Below are 16,070 nucleotides of genomic sequence, written 5' to 3'. Positions count from 1 at the left end.
TGTTCGTCATTTGTTTATTTCTTTATTTCACTATTATATCTTTCATTTTCATAATCCATAGTGGTGTTAATAAATTATAAATTGTATTTAAACTTTATTTCTAAATTTCTGAATTTGTTTTACCATACCTAATCACATATAAGCAGTGCTATCTTTACCAGGGAAAAATGTCTAAGGAATTCCCTGACATTAAGTGGTGTGCTCACCAGGGCTAATTTGAATATTTCCTTGTTAATAGTAGCCTGTGTCATTTTGTGATTGGGTTGGTGATAGTCATTTATTTTCTATTACAACATTTAAAAGTGCAATTAATTGGAGTGGCGGAAATTTTCTTTGAGTATGTGGGCATTTTAAGAATACGGCTGGAAGGTCGCAAGTGGGAGACTTCCGATAGTTAATGGAATATAAACCGAGTTCTTGAAACAGTGTCCGGTAACAGTTGTTACGTAAGAGTCCAGTTGACTCTAGAGATATACTGGTTTGACAATTTTAAAATTATTGTTTTGTACTTCATATTTATTTTTATTAACTTTATTGTTGAATCTTGATGCTTGGTGAATGGTTACTGTTATTTAATGAAAGTGTGTGATTGTCCTTTATTCATAATAATTATTTCTAGTACAATTCAGTTCCCGCTTATTGTCATTGAGTAACAGGTATCTTTAATGTTTCTTAAATTAAGTTGTTTGTAGGCAATGGTTAAAAACTGGATAATTTAAAATGGAATTTTATAAATTCTGGAAGGATGAAGGTTTGTCCATGGGACTCTCGGATGAAGCTCTTTTGAACTTTATAGAGAAGAAAATCAAAGATAGTGATGAGCGTGATAGAAGACATGCTGAAAGAGAAGAAAGGGCTTTGATGATTAAATACGAAGAAAATGAAAAGCAGAGGGAAGAAAATGAAAAGCAGAGGGCACATGAACTTGAATTGCAAAAGATCAGAGGAGCAACATCTAACCCTAGCCATGTAACAGTTGCTGTGGATACTACTAGACCTCTTCCATTTTGTGATACTGATGATATCACCGCCTGCCTAGTAAGGTTTGAAAAGGTAGCAGTTTCTCTCAACTGGGAGCGGAACTCTTGGTCAGTTCAGTTGGCATCACTTTTAAGAGGTAAGGCATTAGATATCTACACGTCGCTCTCAGATGATGTTACAAGTGACTATGCATCATTGAAGGAAGCTCTTTTGAAAGGATTCAAGAAGACTAGTGACTGGTACAGGACAGCGTTTAAAACTGCAAAAATGGATTCCAAGAGCACATATGAACAATATTTGAATATGTTATTTCGAAATTTTGACTTGTGGATAAATAGTCTTAGGATAACGAAAGACTACGAAGATTTGAGAAACATTATAGTCTGTGTTCAGTTCATGTCTACTTTACCTAAGGAAATGCGTCTTTTTCTTAAGGAGCGTAAACCTAGAACTCCAGAGGATTATTCATCATTGGCAGACACATATGCTTCAGCACACAAATGTTATCCTAAAGATGAGCAGAAATACTTTAGGCACAATGCAAATGTATCTAGTTCCAGTGACAAGATCAGTGAGAGTGAGAAACCAGAGAAAACTAGTTCGTCACGTCCTGGTAAGATTGCATGTTACGGTTGTGGTCAGAGTGGACATATTTCGAGAAACTGTCCTAACAAGGTACACAAAAAGAAATCCGAATCTTCTCTTGAGATAGGACAAGTTCTGGATAACACTGGAGTATGTGGACCTATGGTATGTGGAACAGTGAATGGTGTTACAGTATCTAAAATACTTAGAGATACAGGTTGTACAGGAGTAGTGGTATCAGAGGATTTGATTCCTGATCCTGGAACAAATTGTTCATATTCTACTCTTATTGATTATTTGGGCAGAAAGGACAGACTCCCTATTGTCAAGATTTATTTGAAATGTAATCTCTTTACAGGTTGGGTTAATGCTGTTCGGGCTCCATTAAAGTACTGTACTGTCTTATTAGGCAATATTCCAGGTGTTCAGGACCATAATTTGTTTCCTCTAAAAAATACGGATTCTAACATAGAAGTAAATGCAGTAACAAGAGCACAGGTAAAAAGGAGAAATATTGTACACACTCTTTCTTTACCAGAACCATTTGATATATCCATTGATCATGAATCTTTTCTTAGAGAACAGCAGAATTGCGAAGCTTTGAAATATGCAAGAGAAATGAGTCAGTCTGGAGACTTCAAATGTTGCAAGAATGGTTTGCAGTACGAGTTTGTGATGAGAAATGGACTTCTCTACAGGAAAATACAGAAATGTAAAAAGCCTCAGTTACTGGGAAAGGAACAGTTGGCTGTACCAGTTAAATGCATAAAATTAGTTTTGCGCCTTGCACATGATATTCCGGTAAGTGGACATTTTTCTCATAGGAAAACCTTTAATAAGATTAATGAAATTTTCTGGTGGCAGGGTATGACGTCTGACATATATAAATATTGCAAATCTTGGGATGTATGCCAAAAATCTTCTCTTGTTGGAAAAGTAAAGAAGGCTCAGATGGTTAAATTACCAGTGATCTCTACGCCATTTTAAAAAGTTGCTATTGACTTAGTGGGCCCGATTTCTCCTCCTAGTGAAGCAGGGCATAGATATATTCTGACTATGGTATATTATGCTTCAAGCTTCCCAGAAGCAGTCGCTTTGAAGAACATAACATCTGAAGACATTGCAGAAGCCTTAATATCTATTTTTTCCAGAGTGGGAGTGCCGAAAGAAATTCTTTCTGACAGAGGACCACAATTTCGATCAGAACTTATGTTGCAAGTACACAAGTTATTAGGAGTCAAACCTCGTTTCAGTACCCCCTATCATCCTGCTGCCAATGGAAGAATAGAAAGGCAACACCAGATTTTAAAGAGTATATTGAAGAAAATATGTGAGTTAAAACCTAATCAATGGCATCATTTCCTTCCAGCAGCACTGTTCGCCATAAGGGAAATCCCAAGTGATACAACAAGTTTCTCACCATTTGAGATTTTATATGGCCGTCAAGTGAGAGGTCCCTTGACAATATTGAAGGAACTATGGACAAATTCGGATATGTCTGCAGGGGAAACTGATCTTTATTCTTTTGTTTTGGAACTACGTGAAAAGTTGTCCGATGTTTCTGATTTGGCTGTTCAAAACATGAATATATCTTCCAGTACATATAAGTCTTATTTTGATTTGAAGAGTAGTAAGCGCCAATTTAAAGCTGATGATGAAGTACTTTTGCTTATTCCAGAAAAACTAGGTAAATTGCAGTTCTCATGGAGAGGTCCATACAAGATAATTGATAAGCATGGTCCAGTTGACTACTGGGTAAACGTAGAAGGTAAGAAGAGATTGTATCATAACAAATTTTATGAAAAAATATTACCGTAGAGAGAATGTTAATATGTTACATGTAGCAGATGAAGATATAACTGGAATGATAAACACTGTTCATGTTAACAAAGTTGCTGTTATTAATGCTGTTGAGGATGATTATCTGAAAATTGAAACTGTGGATACCAATCAGAGTACATGCAACATAAACCCTAATCTTTCAGATGTACAGAAAGATGATCTTCGTAACTTATGTCAGAAGTACAAACATGTATTTTCAGATAAACCAGGTAAAACTTCTTTACAAGAGCATAATATTAAGATTAAGACTACTGAACCCTTTGTTCGTAAATATTATCCAATCCCAGCTCATTTAACTAAGGATTTCGATGACGAAGTACAAAGTTTGCTTGATCTTGGAATAATAGAGCAATCATCTTCTAATTATTCATCTCCTGCATTGCTTGTCAAAAAGAAAGAAGGTAACTACCGATTGGTTGTTGATTTTAGAACTTTAAATGCAATTACAGATTTTGATTGTGAGCCCATGCCAAGCTTTGAGCAAGATCTTCATAAGTTTGCAGATTTTATGTACATTACAGAACTTGATATCTGCAAAGCATATCATCAGATTCCTCTAACACCAGAAAGTCGCAAGTATACAGCCTTTTCAACTAATCTTGGACTAATGCAATATGTAAGATTGCCTTTTGGCCTTAGTACAGCTTGCGCGACGTATATTAGTTTAATGAGGCAAGTATTGAAAGGTCTTTCTTTCGTAGTTTGCTATTTTGAGAATATCTTTATTGTATCCAAAGACTGGAAAATTAATATGGCAGATTTGGAAACAGTCATATTGCGACTGCAAGAAGCGGGATTAACTGCTAAACCAGGAAAGTGTTTCCTCGGTTATGAAGAGATACAATATTTAGGATATGTAATCAACAAAAGGGGTATTTTTCCTCAACAGGATAAAATTACAGCTATTTTGGATATGCCTGCTCCCACTACCAAGAAACAGTTACGAAGCTTTATTGGATCTGTAAATTTTTATGGTAGATTTATTCCAAATTTGTCAGATAAACTAATTCATCTTACGAAGTTTTTGAAGAAGGGTAGTTCAGAAAAATTTAATTTTGATGAAGATGCATGGTGCAAATTTAATGAACTGAAATCTTGTTTAACTTCTCCTCCGATTCTTCAGGTGCCTGATCTAAATAACATTTTCTGTTTAAGAACGGATGCATCGTCTACAGGTCTAGGAGCAGTTTTGCTGCAGTATATAGACGGTGAACCTTATCCAGTAGCATTCGCAAGCAAGAAACTTCTTCCCCCCGAGACTCGATATGCAGCTATCGAGCGAGAATGCTTGGCCATAGTATGGGGAATAAAGAAGTTTGAGTACTACTTAATGGGGAGAAAATTCCTCTTGGAAAGCGACCATAAGCCACTCATGTATTTAGAGACTTCAAAGTCTAGTAATGATAGACTAATGCGTTGGTCTTTGGCATTACAAGTTTATTCTTTCTCTGTTGTTCATGTGAAGGGTACCAATAATATATTTGCTGATTTGTTAAGTAGAGGTTAAGGTATTTTGTATTTTCTATGAAATTCCATGTTATTTACCTTTTATATATAAAAGGCTTAATGGGGGGTTTTGTAAGGGAATTTCATGTTAGTAACGCCATCTATTGATTGGTTTTGAAGTTACCGTATTTGCGAAGTTTCTGTTAACGATTTTATCCTTGTATTTTCAGTTTCATAATAGACTTTGAAAGATAAATTTATATTTTCTTTAGTCACGTTATAATCACCTAGCCATGCAGTAAGTGGATTAACTGCCTGTGTTTTTATGGAATATTGTTATATCAGTTTTGTGAAATGTGTTAATCTTTGAAGTTTTTGTCTTTAAAAGTGTATTTGAAATTGTTTAAGTGCATATTTAATTAAGTCTTCACGAATTTTTATTAATCATAAGTGTAGTTAAATTTCACAAGGTATGTTCTTTCGTTTTCAGCTAGGGTAATCCTCGACCCTTGGGGAAACAGTGCACGACCTTAAGCAATCCCGAACCAAGAGATGCACTTTTTATAAATACTCGAACTATAATCACAGGTTCCCGCTGTTACATCGAAGCATACGTTTTATAGGTGACTCTGAATCCGAAATCTAAATTGGTTTGTTATTCAGGGTATGATAAATGTCAGAGATCCATGAACAGTGACTTGTGTTATGTTCTGTGTCGTAAGGTTTATTTTTCTTGAGCAATTGTTGAGGTATTTATTCGTAACAAGACCTTTGGTGATTCATTATTTTTGTAATGGGTATTAAAAGGGTGTCAGACAGATAAGTTAATTAATATTTTTATTATTCGTCATTTGTTTATTTCTTTATTTCAGTATTATATCTTTCATTTTCATAATTCATAGTGGTGTTAATAAATTATAAATTGTAATTAAACTTTATTTCTAAATTTCTGAATTTGTTTTACCATACCTAATCACAAATAAGCAGTGCTATCTTTACCAGGGAAAAATGTCTAAGGAATTCCCTGACATATATATATATATATATATATATATATATATATATATATATATATATATATATATATATATATATATATATATATATATATATATATATACTGGATATATATAGATAGATAGATAGATAGATATATGTGTATATGTATATATATATGTATATCTATCTATCTATCTATCTATATATCTATATATATATATATACTGTATATAAATACAACTATATATTGTTAGTAATGGCGGTCATGACGCCACCTTTTTTCAAATAACAAAAGACCCGCCAGCAAGCATGAGTCAAAATGCCACGAATTTTGGGACCCTACCCAGAGTCTCACTCCCCCTCCAACCATCCTATACCAGTCTACTCCCCCTGAGATCTCATTTTCAGCTACCTTCTACGAGTCATGTGACAACATCGAGGTCCCAGGAGAAGGAGGGAGGCGAGCTGTGAAGGATTTGGGGACACGTGACCAAGCCTGACCAATAGGACAGCAGTCAGGCCAGTCCCCCCTACCCCCCCCCCCCCAATTGGGGGCCAAGTGGGGTTGATCTACCCAGGGAAAGCTGGGGATCCTTCTTCTTATCTCAACCTCCATGAGGATAACATCTCTTCTTCGTGACTCAGCCTCCTTGAGGGAACCACCAGCGCTCTTCCCCCTCAAGACATCAAGGAGGCAGGACCTCTGTTTACATATCTTTCCATAAGGGAGGGAACCAGAGTCCTTTTTACTAAGGTAAGGTGTCTGATTTTGAGATTCTCAATATCCTTACCCAACCTCCCATCCCTTCCTTATCACATCCCACTTTTCCTTATCCTCTAAAGAAATCCTACCCACTGAACCTTGTATCCTATCCCCTATACCCTGACCACGTGTGCCGTTTAGTCTAGTCTTATCTGATTCACCCTGTGACAGTGTTGATTACCATTTGTATGTTTAAATCCCTAAGCTTTTCACTTTTCATTTAATTTGCTTAAAGGTTTTAACCACACGACTTCATCGTGTTCCCAGCCGGTAGGAGTAAGTGTGCTGTTAATAATTCAATTTATTTCCCCTTCCAGGGAACGTTGATTGCTGTGCTGGGGTTTCATCCACGGCCCACGAAACTCCATCCGAAGCTCCTCTTGGCATAAATTAAAATTACCAGTAGCTGTTGGGCTCCCCCTTCTTTTATTAATTTTTATTTAAATGTTATTGTAAATACATAATTTTGTCAGTATTCCTTGTATTATTGCTGACTGGCGACCTTTACCATTGTTATTTGTTTTGTTATGGCCCTTAGGTCCCTTAAGCAAGGCCGGACTCGAACCAGTGGCCCGTAACATATTGGCGACCATATGCCAGGATTCGCTAAGACAGTAATTTCAAATTAATTTTATTAAAGTCAAATTCTCCCCTTTTTTCTGTCTTTAGCGACTTGACGAACCTCAATTTCATTTCAAGTAAATTATATAATCACTGGAGTTGGAACCGTGGAAGAAAACAGCAAAAGCATTCTATTCTCATTGTTAAAGTTTTGTGTTTATTAGTGCGTGTGTTTTGAAAACCACGTGGTAGATTATAGTCCTATTGTTTAGCAGGATAGCCAACGGCGTGAGAAGTTGTGTTCTGTTTTTGTTTTTTTCTGAGTTTATTTTCACAGTGGTTAAAATTTGCCATTTATTAAATATATTGTGTATTAAGTGAATATGTTATCTTGTATTTAAAAAAAAAAGTGAAGTGAAATTTACGAAATTTTACGACAACAAACATGGTAGACTAAAACACCTTTTAATTTCCAGTGAGGCCTAATTCCTGTGTTGGTAACAGTAAGAATACGTGGCGTTCCTTATTTTGATTTTTCTATTGACAGTAAGGGTATGTAATTTCATTTTGTTACTTTTCGTGGGATATTATTTTTATGTACATTTTTGAAAGGGATAATTTTCGTAAGATTGTGTAATATTGTTAACCTAAAGATAAAGGATTTATGATATCACATTCAATTTAATTTTTTTCATTCAGGGTATAGGATCATTTAGATAAAATATTTAGGAAGTGTAATTTCTTAAACTAATTTTTTTTTTATCAAAGGGAAAGTATATAAGGGGGTTGATGTTCTTAACGAAGCATTAAGCAATCTCAGTGACATTGATTGTTTAATTTAATTCATTATACTTTAAGTATAAATACAAACTTCGCTTTAAAGTCAGAGTTGCAAGTGGTGGTGTTGCAAGAACGCACCCACACATTTCTACAAATCCATTTTTTCCCTTATGACTGGCATAGGAGGGTCAGACACCGTGGAGATTCCATTTTTTTCCCTCAAGACTAGCATAGGAGGGTCACACATCGTGGAGATTCCATTTTTTTTCTTTAAGACTAGCATAGGAGGGTCACACATCGTGGAGATTCCTTTTTTTTTGTTTCTTATGACTGGTATAGGAGGGTCACACATCGTGGAGATTCCATTTTTTCCCTTAAGACTAGCATAGGAGGGTCACATATCGTGGAGATTCTATTTTTTTCCCTTAAGACTAGCATAGGAGGGTCACACATCGTGGAGGTTCCATTTTTTTTCCTTAAGACTAGCATAGGAGGTTCACACATCGTGGAGATTCCATTTTTTTCCTTAAGACTAGCATAGGAGGGTCACACATCGTGGAGATTCCATTTTCTTCCTTAAGACTAGCATAGGAGGGTCACACATCGTGGAGATAACTTTTTTTTCCTTAAGACTTGCATAGGAGAGTCACACATCGTGGATATTCCATTTCTTTCCTTAAGACTAGCATAGGAGGGTCACACATCGTGGAGATTCTATTTTTTTCCTTAAGACTAGCATAGGAGGGTCACACATCGTGGAGATTCCATTTTTTTTCCTAAAGACTAGCATAGCAGGGTCACACATCGTGGAGGTTCCATTTTTTTTCCTTAAGACTAGAATAGGAGGGTCACACATCGTGGATATTCAATTTTTTTCCTTAAGACTAGCATAGGAGGGTCACACGTTGTGGAGATTCCATTTTTTTTACCTTAAGACTAGCAAAGAGGGTCATACATTGTTGTGATTCCATTTTATATGACTAGCATAGAGATTCACCCATTGTTGTGATTCCATTTTTATTGACTTGCACGGATATTCACCCATTGTTGTGATTCCTTTTTTTTAAGACTCGCATAGAGATTCACCCATTGTTGTGATTCCATTTTTTATGACTAGCATAGAGATTCACTCATTGTTGTGATTCCATCTTTTTCTAGGACTAGCATAGAGATTCACCTATTGTTGTGATTCCATTTCTTTTTATGACTAGTATAAAGGTTCACCCATAGTTGTGATTCCATTTCATCTCGTCCAGCATAGTGTCACCCATAGTTGTGATCGCATTTATTTTCCTGACTAGCCTAGAGGGACACCTACTGTATAGTTGTGATTCCAGTTTTTTTTGTCTAGTATAGAGGGTCACCTATAGGTGTGATTCCAATTTTTATTTTGTAGCACAGTTGTCAAATATATCGTTACTTGTTTGGACGCATTACAGCCGGACAGCCTAAGCTCACCCATTGTCGTGACCCTGGTTTTCGAGTTAGGCTCCTATCCAATTACTTGCAAGGCTTGCTACTCGGTGGTAGTTATTTCTTGTGACGCATTTTTACAGCCATTGTGCATTTTGCCCAGCTCCATCTTCATCCTTCCTTCCATGAGACTCTTGCGTAAGGCTAAGAGCGTCTTTCCCCTTCGTGTAATTTCTTATATGGTCAACATCGTACCTTGTGCTGTTGAGTTTCTTCTTGTCGCTGTCTCCACAAGAACTTAGCAATATGACTGCTGCTGAAATCAGTGCGTTTGTGGACTTGGCAGAAAGACAAGGCTATGAGGGAGAAGCATTGCGAAGGTATGTGCGGGAGCTCATGCATGAAGACAAAGCCCGGAGAAGAACAGAGCAAGAAATGATGCGGTAAGAAAGAGAGAGCGCATGAATTAAGAATGCAGGAGATGGACGCCCGATTGGCACAACTCAATTACTTGCCACCTCAACCCAATGTTGCCAAAGTCCAGCAGGACAATCGCAGGAGGACCCACTTCATTGAAGGGTTCACCAAGGAACTCCCTACTGTGGAACTGAAGGTGATCACATCCCAGCTCAGCAAGAAGTGCGGACTGGGGGCAGGGAGTGATCTCACACATGAGGGCTACAACTCAAGCTTGGGTCAAAAGCCCGTGAAGGGTGTACAGCGAGTGCCCCTCAGGTGCATGAAGGCTGCCAAGCCGGATCCTAAAACTGTGAGGACGCAACATGCAGGGGAAGACGACTGGCTAGGTACTATTGACCTGGGTGAGGAATCTTGGCTAAGTGAGGAGGCCCAAGAGTTCTCCTCCTCCAGCAGTGAGGCTGAGCCTCACACGCCAGAAGTTAATTCTGGTGAAGGTGTGCTGCATCCTACCACAGGTGATAGAGCTATATCCAGCACCATGCCAGAGGTCTCAGAGGAGGGCCAGGAGTCTCCCCTTCCAGAAATGAGTAAGCCTCGTACCCGAGAGAGAGCTCCCCAGCTAAAGCAATGATGCTTCCCACCAGGCCAGAGGTCTCAGAGGAGAACTGAGGGGAAACAGCCATCTTTCCAGAGAACCCAAGGAGCCAAACAGAGCCCATCAGATTTCAGCTGTCGGACGAGACGCTGAAAGACTACGGGGAAGCTGCCGATTCAGACGAAGCAGAAATGATTACTCTCTCAAAGGAGAACTTCCCGCAGAAGGATGGAGTGCTCCTCAGAATCACCCGAGGCCCTCATGATCCTGCTGAGGCCCTGCGCCAGCATGTAGTTGTCCCCCGTAATTCCCGCTTGTCGGTGCTACAAATGGCCCATGAGGGACTGGGAGGGCACTCTGGGGTGAAGCACACAACCAAACTGCTGCAGCCCCATTTCTTCTGGCCGGGCTTGCAGAGGGGTGTTAAGGCTTCCGCAACCTCTCGCCATCCGTATCAAGTCATCGGTAACTCCAAGAAAATAGTGCCGAGGGCCTCGCTCCAACTTATCCCATCCATAAGTGTTACAGAGATGAAACGATTCTTTTATTGGTTTGGCTTTCTAGCCACATTTCAGAGGGACAAGGGTTTCCACTTCATGGCAGAGGAGTCACGACCTCTGACCATACTCTTGATTCATTTTTGGCTTCACCAGGTGCAGGCAGGAATTCCCAACTGTGGAGTTTACTTAAATGGCAGCATAAATTTCTTCGACATGGGAAAAACTCCAAACTCAAGAGAAAGAGCTCTCAGGCATGGGCTCATCTCTTGAACATCTTGGTTCCTATCGCGCTGACCATGTGTTCCCACAGACATTCCTAACGGACCATAACCATCTAACCTACTTGACTGAGCTACGTAATGGGAATAAAGGGCTCATGAGGTGGGGCATAGACCTCCAGAACTACAACTGGAAGGTCAAGCACCTAAAGAACTCGTATGAGAGAGATGTGTTCTCCCGGCATAGTGCCCAATGCACAGTGCCATGTCCATAGCGTAGCCATAGTCAGTAGGTAAATTTAGTTTGTATGAAAAAATATTAATTGGCCTTGGTGTCTCCCCAGGTAGATAAACTTGAGGAGCCATCTTGGCATCATTATTTGCATTTAATTTATTTTCATGTATTTATTTTATCTTTTTTTGCATATATGCCAATTTTCTTTAATTTTATGCCTACCACTGCACTAGGTCACTTAAATTTAACCATCTTTTACATTTTAATTTTCAATTTTGCATTTTTTAATTTTTTATTTGCTGCCTCACAGCCAGTATACTTATTTCTATGTGGCAATTAGAGTTAATTTACTGTCAAAATAATGTAAAATGATGACCCTAGTTGCAGCTTAGATATTTATCCATTATCGTGGTGAGACTCACTGAGGGAGGAATCATTAAGGCTAGTGGCTTCAGACCTTGCTTGCAGAGTTCTTGTCCTGTTTTAGGAAAAAATCTCTGCTAAAATGGGGGCCTGTTAGTAATGACGGTCATTACGCCACCTTTTTTCAAATAACAAAAGACCCCGCCAGCAAGCATGAGTCGAAATGCCACGAGTTTTGGGACCCTACCTAGAGTCTCACTCCCCCTCCAACCATCCTATACCAGTCTACTCCCCCTGAGATCTCATTTTCCGCTACCTTCTACGAGTCACGTGACAACATCGAGGTCCCAGGAGAAGGAGGGAGGCGAGCTGTGAAGGATGTGGGGACACGTGACCAAGCCTGACCAATAGGACAGCAGTCAGGTCCGTCCCCCCTACCCCCCCCCCCCAATTGGGGGCCAAGTGGGGTTGATCTACCCAGGGAAAGCTGGGGATCTTTCTTCTTATCTCAACCTCCATGAGGATAACATCTCCTCTTCTTCGTGACTCAGCCTCCTTGAGGGAACCACCAGCGCTCTTCACCCTCAAGACATCAGGGAGGCAGGACCTCTGTTTACATATCTTTCCATAAGGGAAGGAACCTTTTTACTAAGGTAAGGTGTCTGATTTTGAGATTCTCAATATCCTTACCCAACCTCCCATCCCTTCCTTATCACATCCCATTTTTCCTTATCCTCTAAAGAAATCCTACCCACTGAACCTTGTATAGTATCCCCATTACCCAGACCATGTGTGCCGTTTAGTCCTACTCTTAACTGATTCACCCTGTGACAGTGTTGATTACCATGTGTATGTTTAAATCCCTAAGCTTTTCACTTTTCATTTAATTTGCTTAAAGGTTTTAACCACACGACTTCATCGTGTTCCCAGCCGGTAGGAGTAAGTGTGCTGTTAATAATTCAATTTATTTCCCCTTCCAGGGAACGTTGATTGCTGTGCTGGGGTTTCATCCACGGCCCTTCAAACTCCATCCGAAGCTCCTCTTGGCATAAATTAAGATTACCAGTAGCTGTTGTGCTCCCCCTTCTTTTATCAATTTTTATTTAAATGTTATTGTAAATACATAATTTTGTCAGTATTCCTTGTATTATTGCTGACTGGCGACCTTTACCATTGTTATTTGTTATGTCATGGCCCTTAGGTCCCTTAAGCAAGGCCGGACTCGAACCAGTGGCCCGTAACATATTGGCGACCAAATGCCAGGATTCGCTAAGACAGTAATTTCAAATTAATTTTATTAAAGTCAAATTCCCCCCTTTTTTCTGTCTTTAGCGACTTGACGAACCTCAATTTCATTTCAAGTAAATTATATAATCACTGGAGTTGGAACCGTGGAAGAAAACAGCAAAAGCATTCTATTCTCATTGTTAAATTTTTGTGTTTATTAGTGCGTGTGTTCTCACCGCGAACCCTTTTGTTTTAAAAACCACGTTGTAGATTATAGTCCTATTGTTTAGCAGGATAGCCAACGGCGTGAGAAGTTGTGTTCTGTTTTTTTTGTTTTTTTCTGAGTGTTTATTATCAAAGTGGTTAAAATTTGCCATTTATTAAATATATTGTGTATTACGTGAATATGTTATCTTGTATTTAAAAAAAAAAAGTGAAGTGAAATTTACGAAATTTTACGACGACAAACATGGTAGACTAAAACACCTTTTAATTTCCAGTGAGGCCTAATTCCTGTGTTGGTAACAGTAAAAACACGTTTCGTTCCTTATTTTGATTTTTCTATTGACAGTAAGGGTATGTAATTTCATTTTGTTACTTTTCGTGGGATATTATTTTTATGTACATTTTTGAAAGGGATAATTTTCGTAAGATTGTGTAATATTGTTAACCTAAAGATAAAGGATTTATGATATCACATTCAATTTAATTTTTTTCATTCAGGGTATAGGATCATTTAGAAAAATATTTAGGAAGTGTAATTTCTTAAACTAATTTTTTTTTTATCAAAGGGAAAGTATATAAGGGGGTTGATGTTCTTAACGAAGCATTAAGCAATCTCAGTGACATTGATTGTTTAATTTAATTCATTATACTTTAAGTATAAATACAAACTTCGCTTTAAAGTCACAGAGTTGCAAGTGGTGGTGTTGCAAGAACGCACCCACACATTTCTACAAATCCATTTTTTCCCTTATGACTGGCATAGGAGGGTCACAGACCGTGGAGATTCCATTTTTTTCCTTAAGACTAGCATAGGAGGGTCACACATCGTGGAGATTCCTTTTTTTTTTTTTTATGACTGGTATAGGAGGGTCACATATCGTGGAGATTCCATTTTTTCCCACAAGACTAGCATAGGAGATTCTATTTTTTTCCCTTAAGACTAGCATAGGAGGGTCACACATCGTGGAGGTTCCTTTTTTTTTCCTTAAGACTAGCATAGGAGGGTCACGCATCGTGGAGATTCCATTTTTTTTCCTTAAGACTAGCATAGGAGGGTCACACATCGTGGAGATTCCATTTTCTTCCTTAAGACTAGCATAGGAGGGTCACACATCGTGGAGATTAATTTTTTTTTCCTTAAGACTAGAATAGGAGGGTCACACATTGTAGAGATTCCATTTCTTTCCTTAAGACTTGCATAGGAGGGTCACACATCGTGGAGATTCCATTTTTTTCCTTAAGACTAGCATAGGAGGGTCACACATCGTGGAGATTCCATTTTTTTTCCTTAAGACTAGCATAGGAGGGTCACACATCGTGGAGGTTCTATTTTTTTTCCTTAAGACTAGCATAGGAGGGTCACACATCGTGGAGATTCCATTTTTTTTCCTTAAGACTAGCATAGGAGGGTCACACGTCGTGGATATTCAATTTTTTTTTTACCTTAAGACTAGCATAGAGAGTCATACATTGTTGTGATTCCATTCATTTATGACTAGCATAAAGAGTCACCCATTGTTGTGATTCCTTTTTATATGACTAGCATAGAGATTCACCCATTGTTGTGATTCCATTTTTATTGACTAGCACAGATATTTACCAATTGTTGTGATTCCTTTTTTTTTAAGACTAGCATAGAGATTCACCCATTGTTGTTATTCCATTTTTTATGACTAGCATAGAGATTCACCCATTGTTGTGATTCCAATTTTTAAGACTAGCATAGAGATTCACTCATTGTTGTGATTCTATCTTTTTCTAGGACTAGCATAGAGATTCCCCTATTGTTGTGATTCCATTTCTTTTTATGACTAGTATAAAGGTTCACACATAGTTGTGATTCCATTTTATTTCGTCCAGCATAGTGTCACCCATAGTTGTGATCGCATTTATTTTCCTGACTAGCCTAGAGGGTCACATACTGTATAGTTGTGATTCCAGTTTTTTTTGTCTAGTATAGAGGGTCACCTATAGGTGTGATTCCAATTTTTTTTTTGTAGCAGAGTTGTCAAATATATCGTTACTTGTTTGGACGCATTACAGCCGGACAGCCTAAGCTCACCCATTGTCGTGACCCTGGTTTTCGAGCTTGGCTCCTGTTCAATTACTTGCAAGGCTTGCTACTCGGTGGTAGTTATTTCTTGAGACGCATTTTTACAGCCATTGTGCATTTTGCCCAGCTCCATCTTCATCCTTCCTTCCATGACTCTTGCGTAAGGCTAAGAGCGTCTTTCCCCTTCGTGTAATTTCTTACATGGTCAACATCGTACCTTGTGCTGTTGAGTTTCTTCTTGTGGCTGTCTCAACAAGAACTTAGCAAAATGACTGCTGCTGAAATCAGTGCGTTTGTGGACTTGGCAGAAAGACAAGGCTATGAGGGAGAAGCATTGCGAAGGTATGTGCGGGAGCTCATGAATGAAGACAAAGCCCGGAGAAGAACAGAGCAAGAAATGATGCGGTATGAAAGAGAGAGAGCACATGAATTAAGAATGTAGGAGATGGACGCCCGATTGGCACAACTCAATCACTTGCCACCTCAACCCAATGTTGCCAAAGTCCAGCAGGACAATCGCAGGAGGACCCACTTCATTGAAGGGTTCACCAAGGAACTCCCTACTGTGGAACTGAAGGTGATCACGTCCCAGCTCAGCAAGAAGTGCGGACTGGGGGCAGGGAGTGATCTCACACATGAGGGCTACAACTCAAGCTTGGGTCAAAAGCCCGTGAAGGGTGTACAGCGAGTGCCCCTCAGGTGCATGAAAACTGTGAGGACGCAACCTGCAGGGGAAGACGACTGGCTAGGTACTATTGACCTGGGTGAGGAACCTTGGCTAAGTGAGGAGGCCTAAGAGTTTTCCTCCTCCAGCAGTGAGTCTGAGCTTCACACGCTAGAAGTTAATTCTGGGGAAGGTGTGCT

General features: G+C 38.9%; 1 protein-coding gene across 1 annotated transcript; it reads left to right on the top strand.

Annotated features, from left to right (window-relative positions):
- Positions 1-861: 861 nt before the first annotated feature.
- Positions 862-7,010, top strand: LOC137657414 (uncharacterized). The gene is made up of 6 exons (XM_068391749.1): positions 862-2,309; positions 2,643-3,334; positions 3,552-3,809; positions 3,930-4,046; positions 4,146-4,382; positions 6,934-7,010. The coding sequence occupies exons 1-6, from the start codon at positions 862-864 to the stop codon at positions 7,008-7,010; spliced, it is 2,829 nt and encodes a 942-aa protein (XP_068247850.1).
- Positions 7,011-16,070: the final 9,060 nt, after the last annotated feature.

The sequence above is a fragment of the Palaemon carinicauda genome, chromosome 18, assembly GCF_036898095.1.
Source record: "Palaemon carinicauda isolate YSFRI2023 chromosome 18, ASM3689809v2, whole genome shotgun sequence".
Classification (NCBI taxonomy): Eukaryota; Metazoa; Arthropoda; class Malacostraca; order Decapoda; family Palaemonidae; genus Palaemon; species Palaemon carinicauda.
This window is presented reverse-complemented; position numbering and strand designations above follow the sequence as displayed.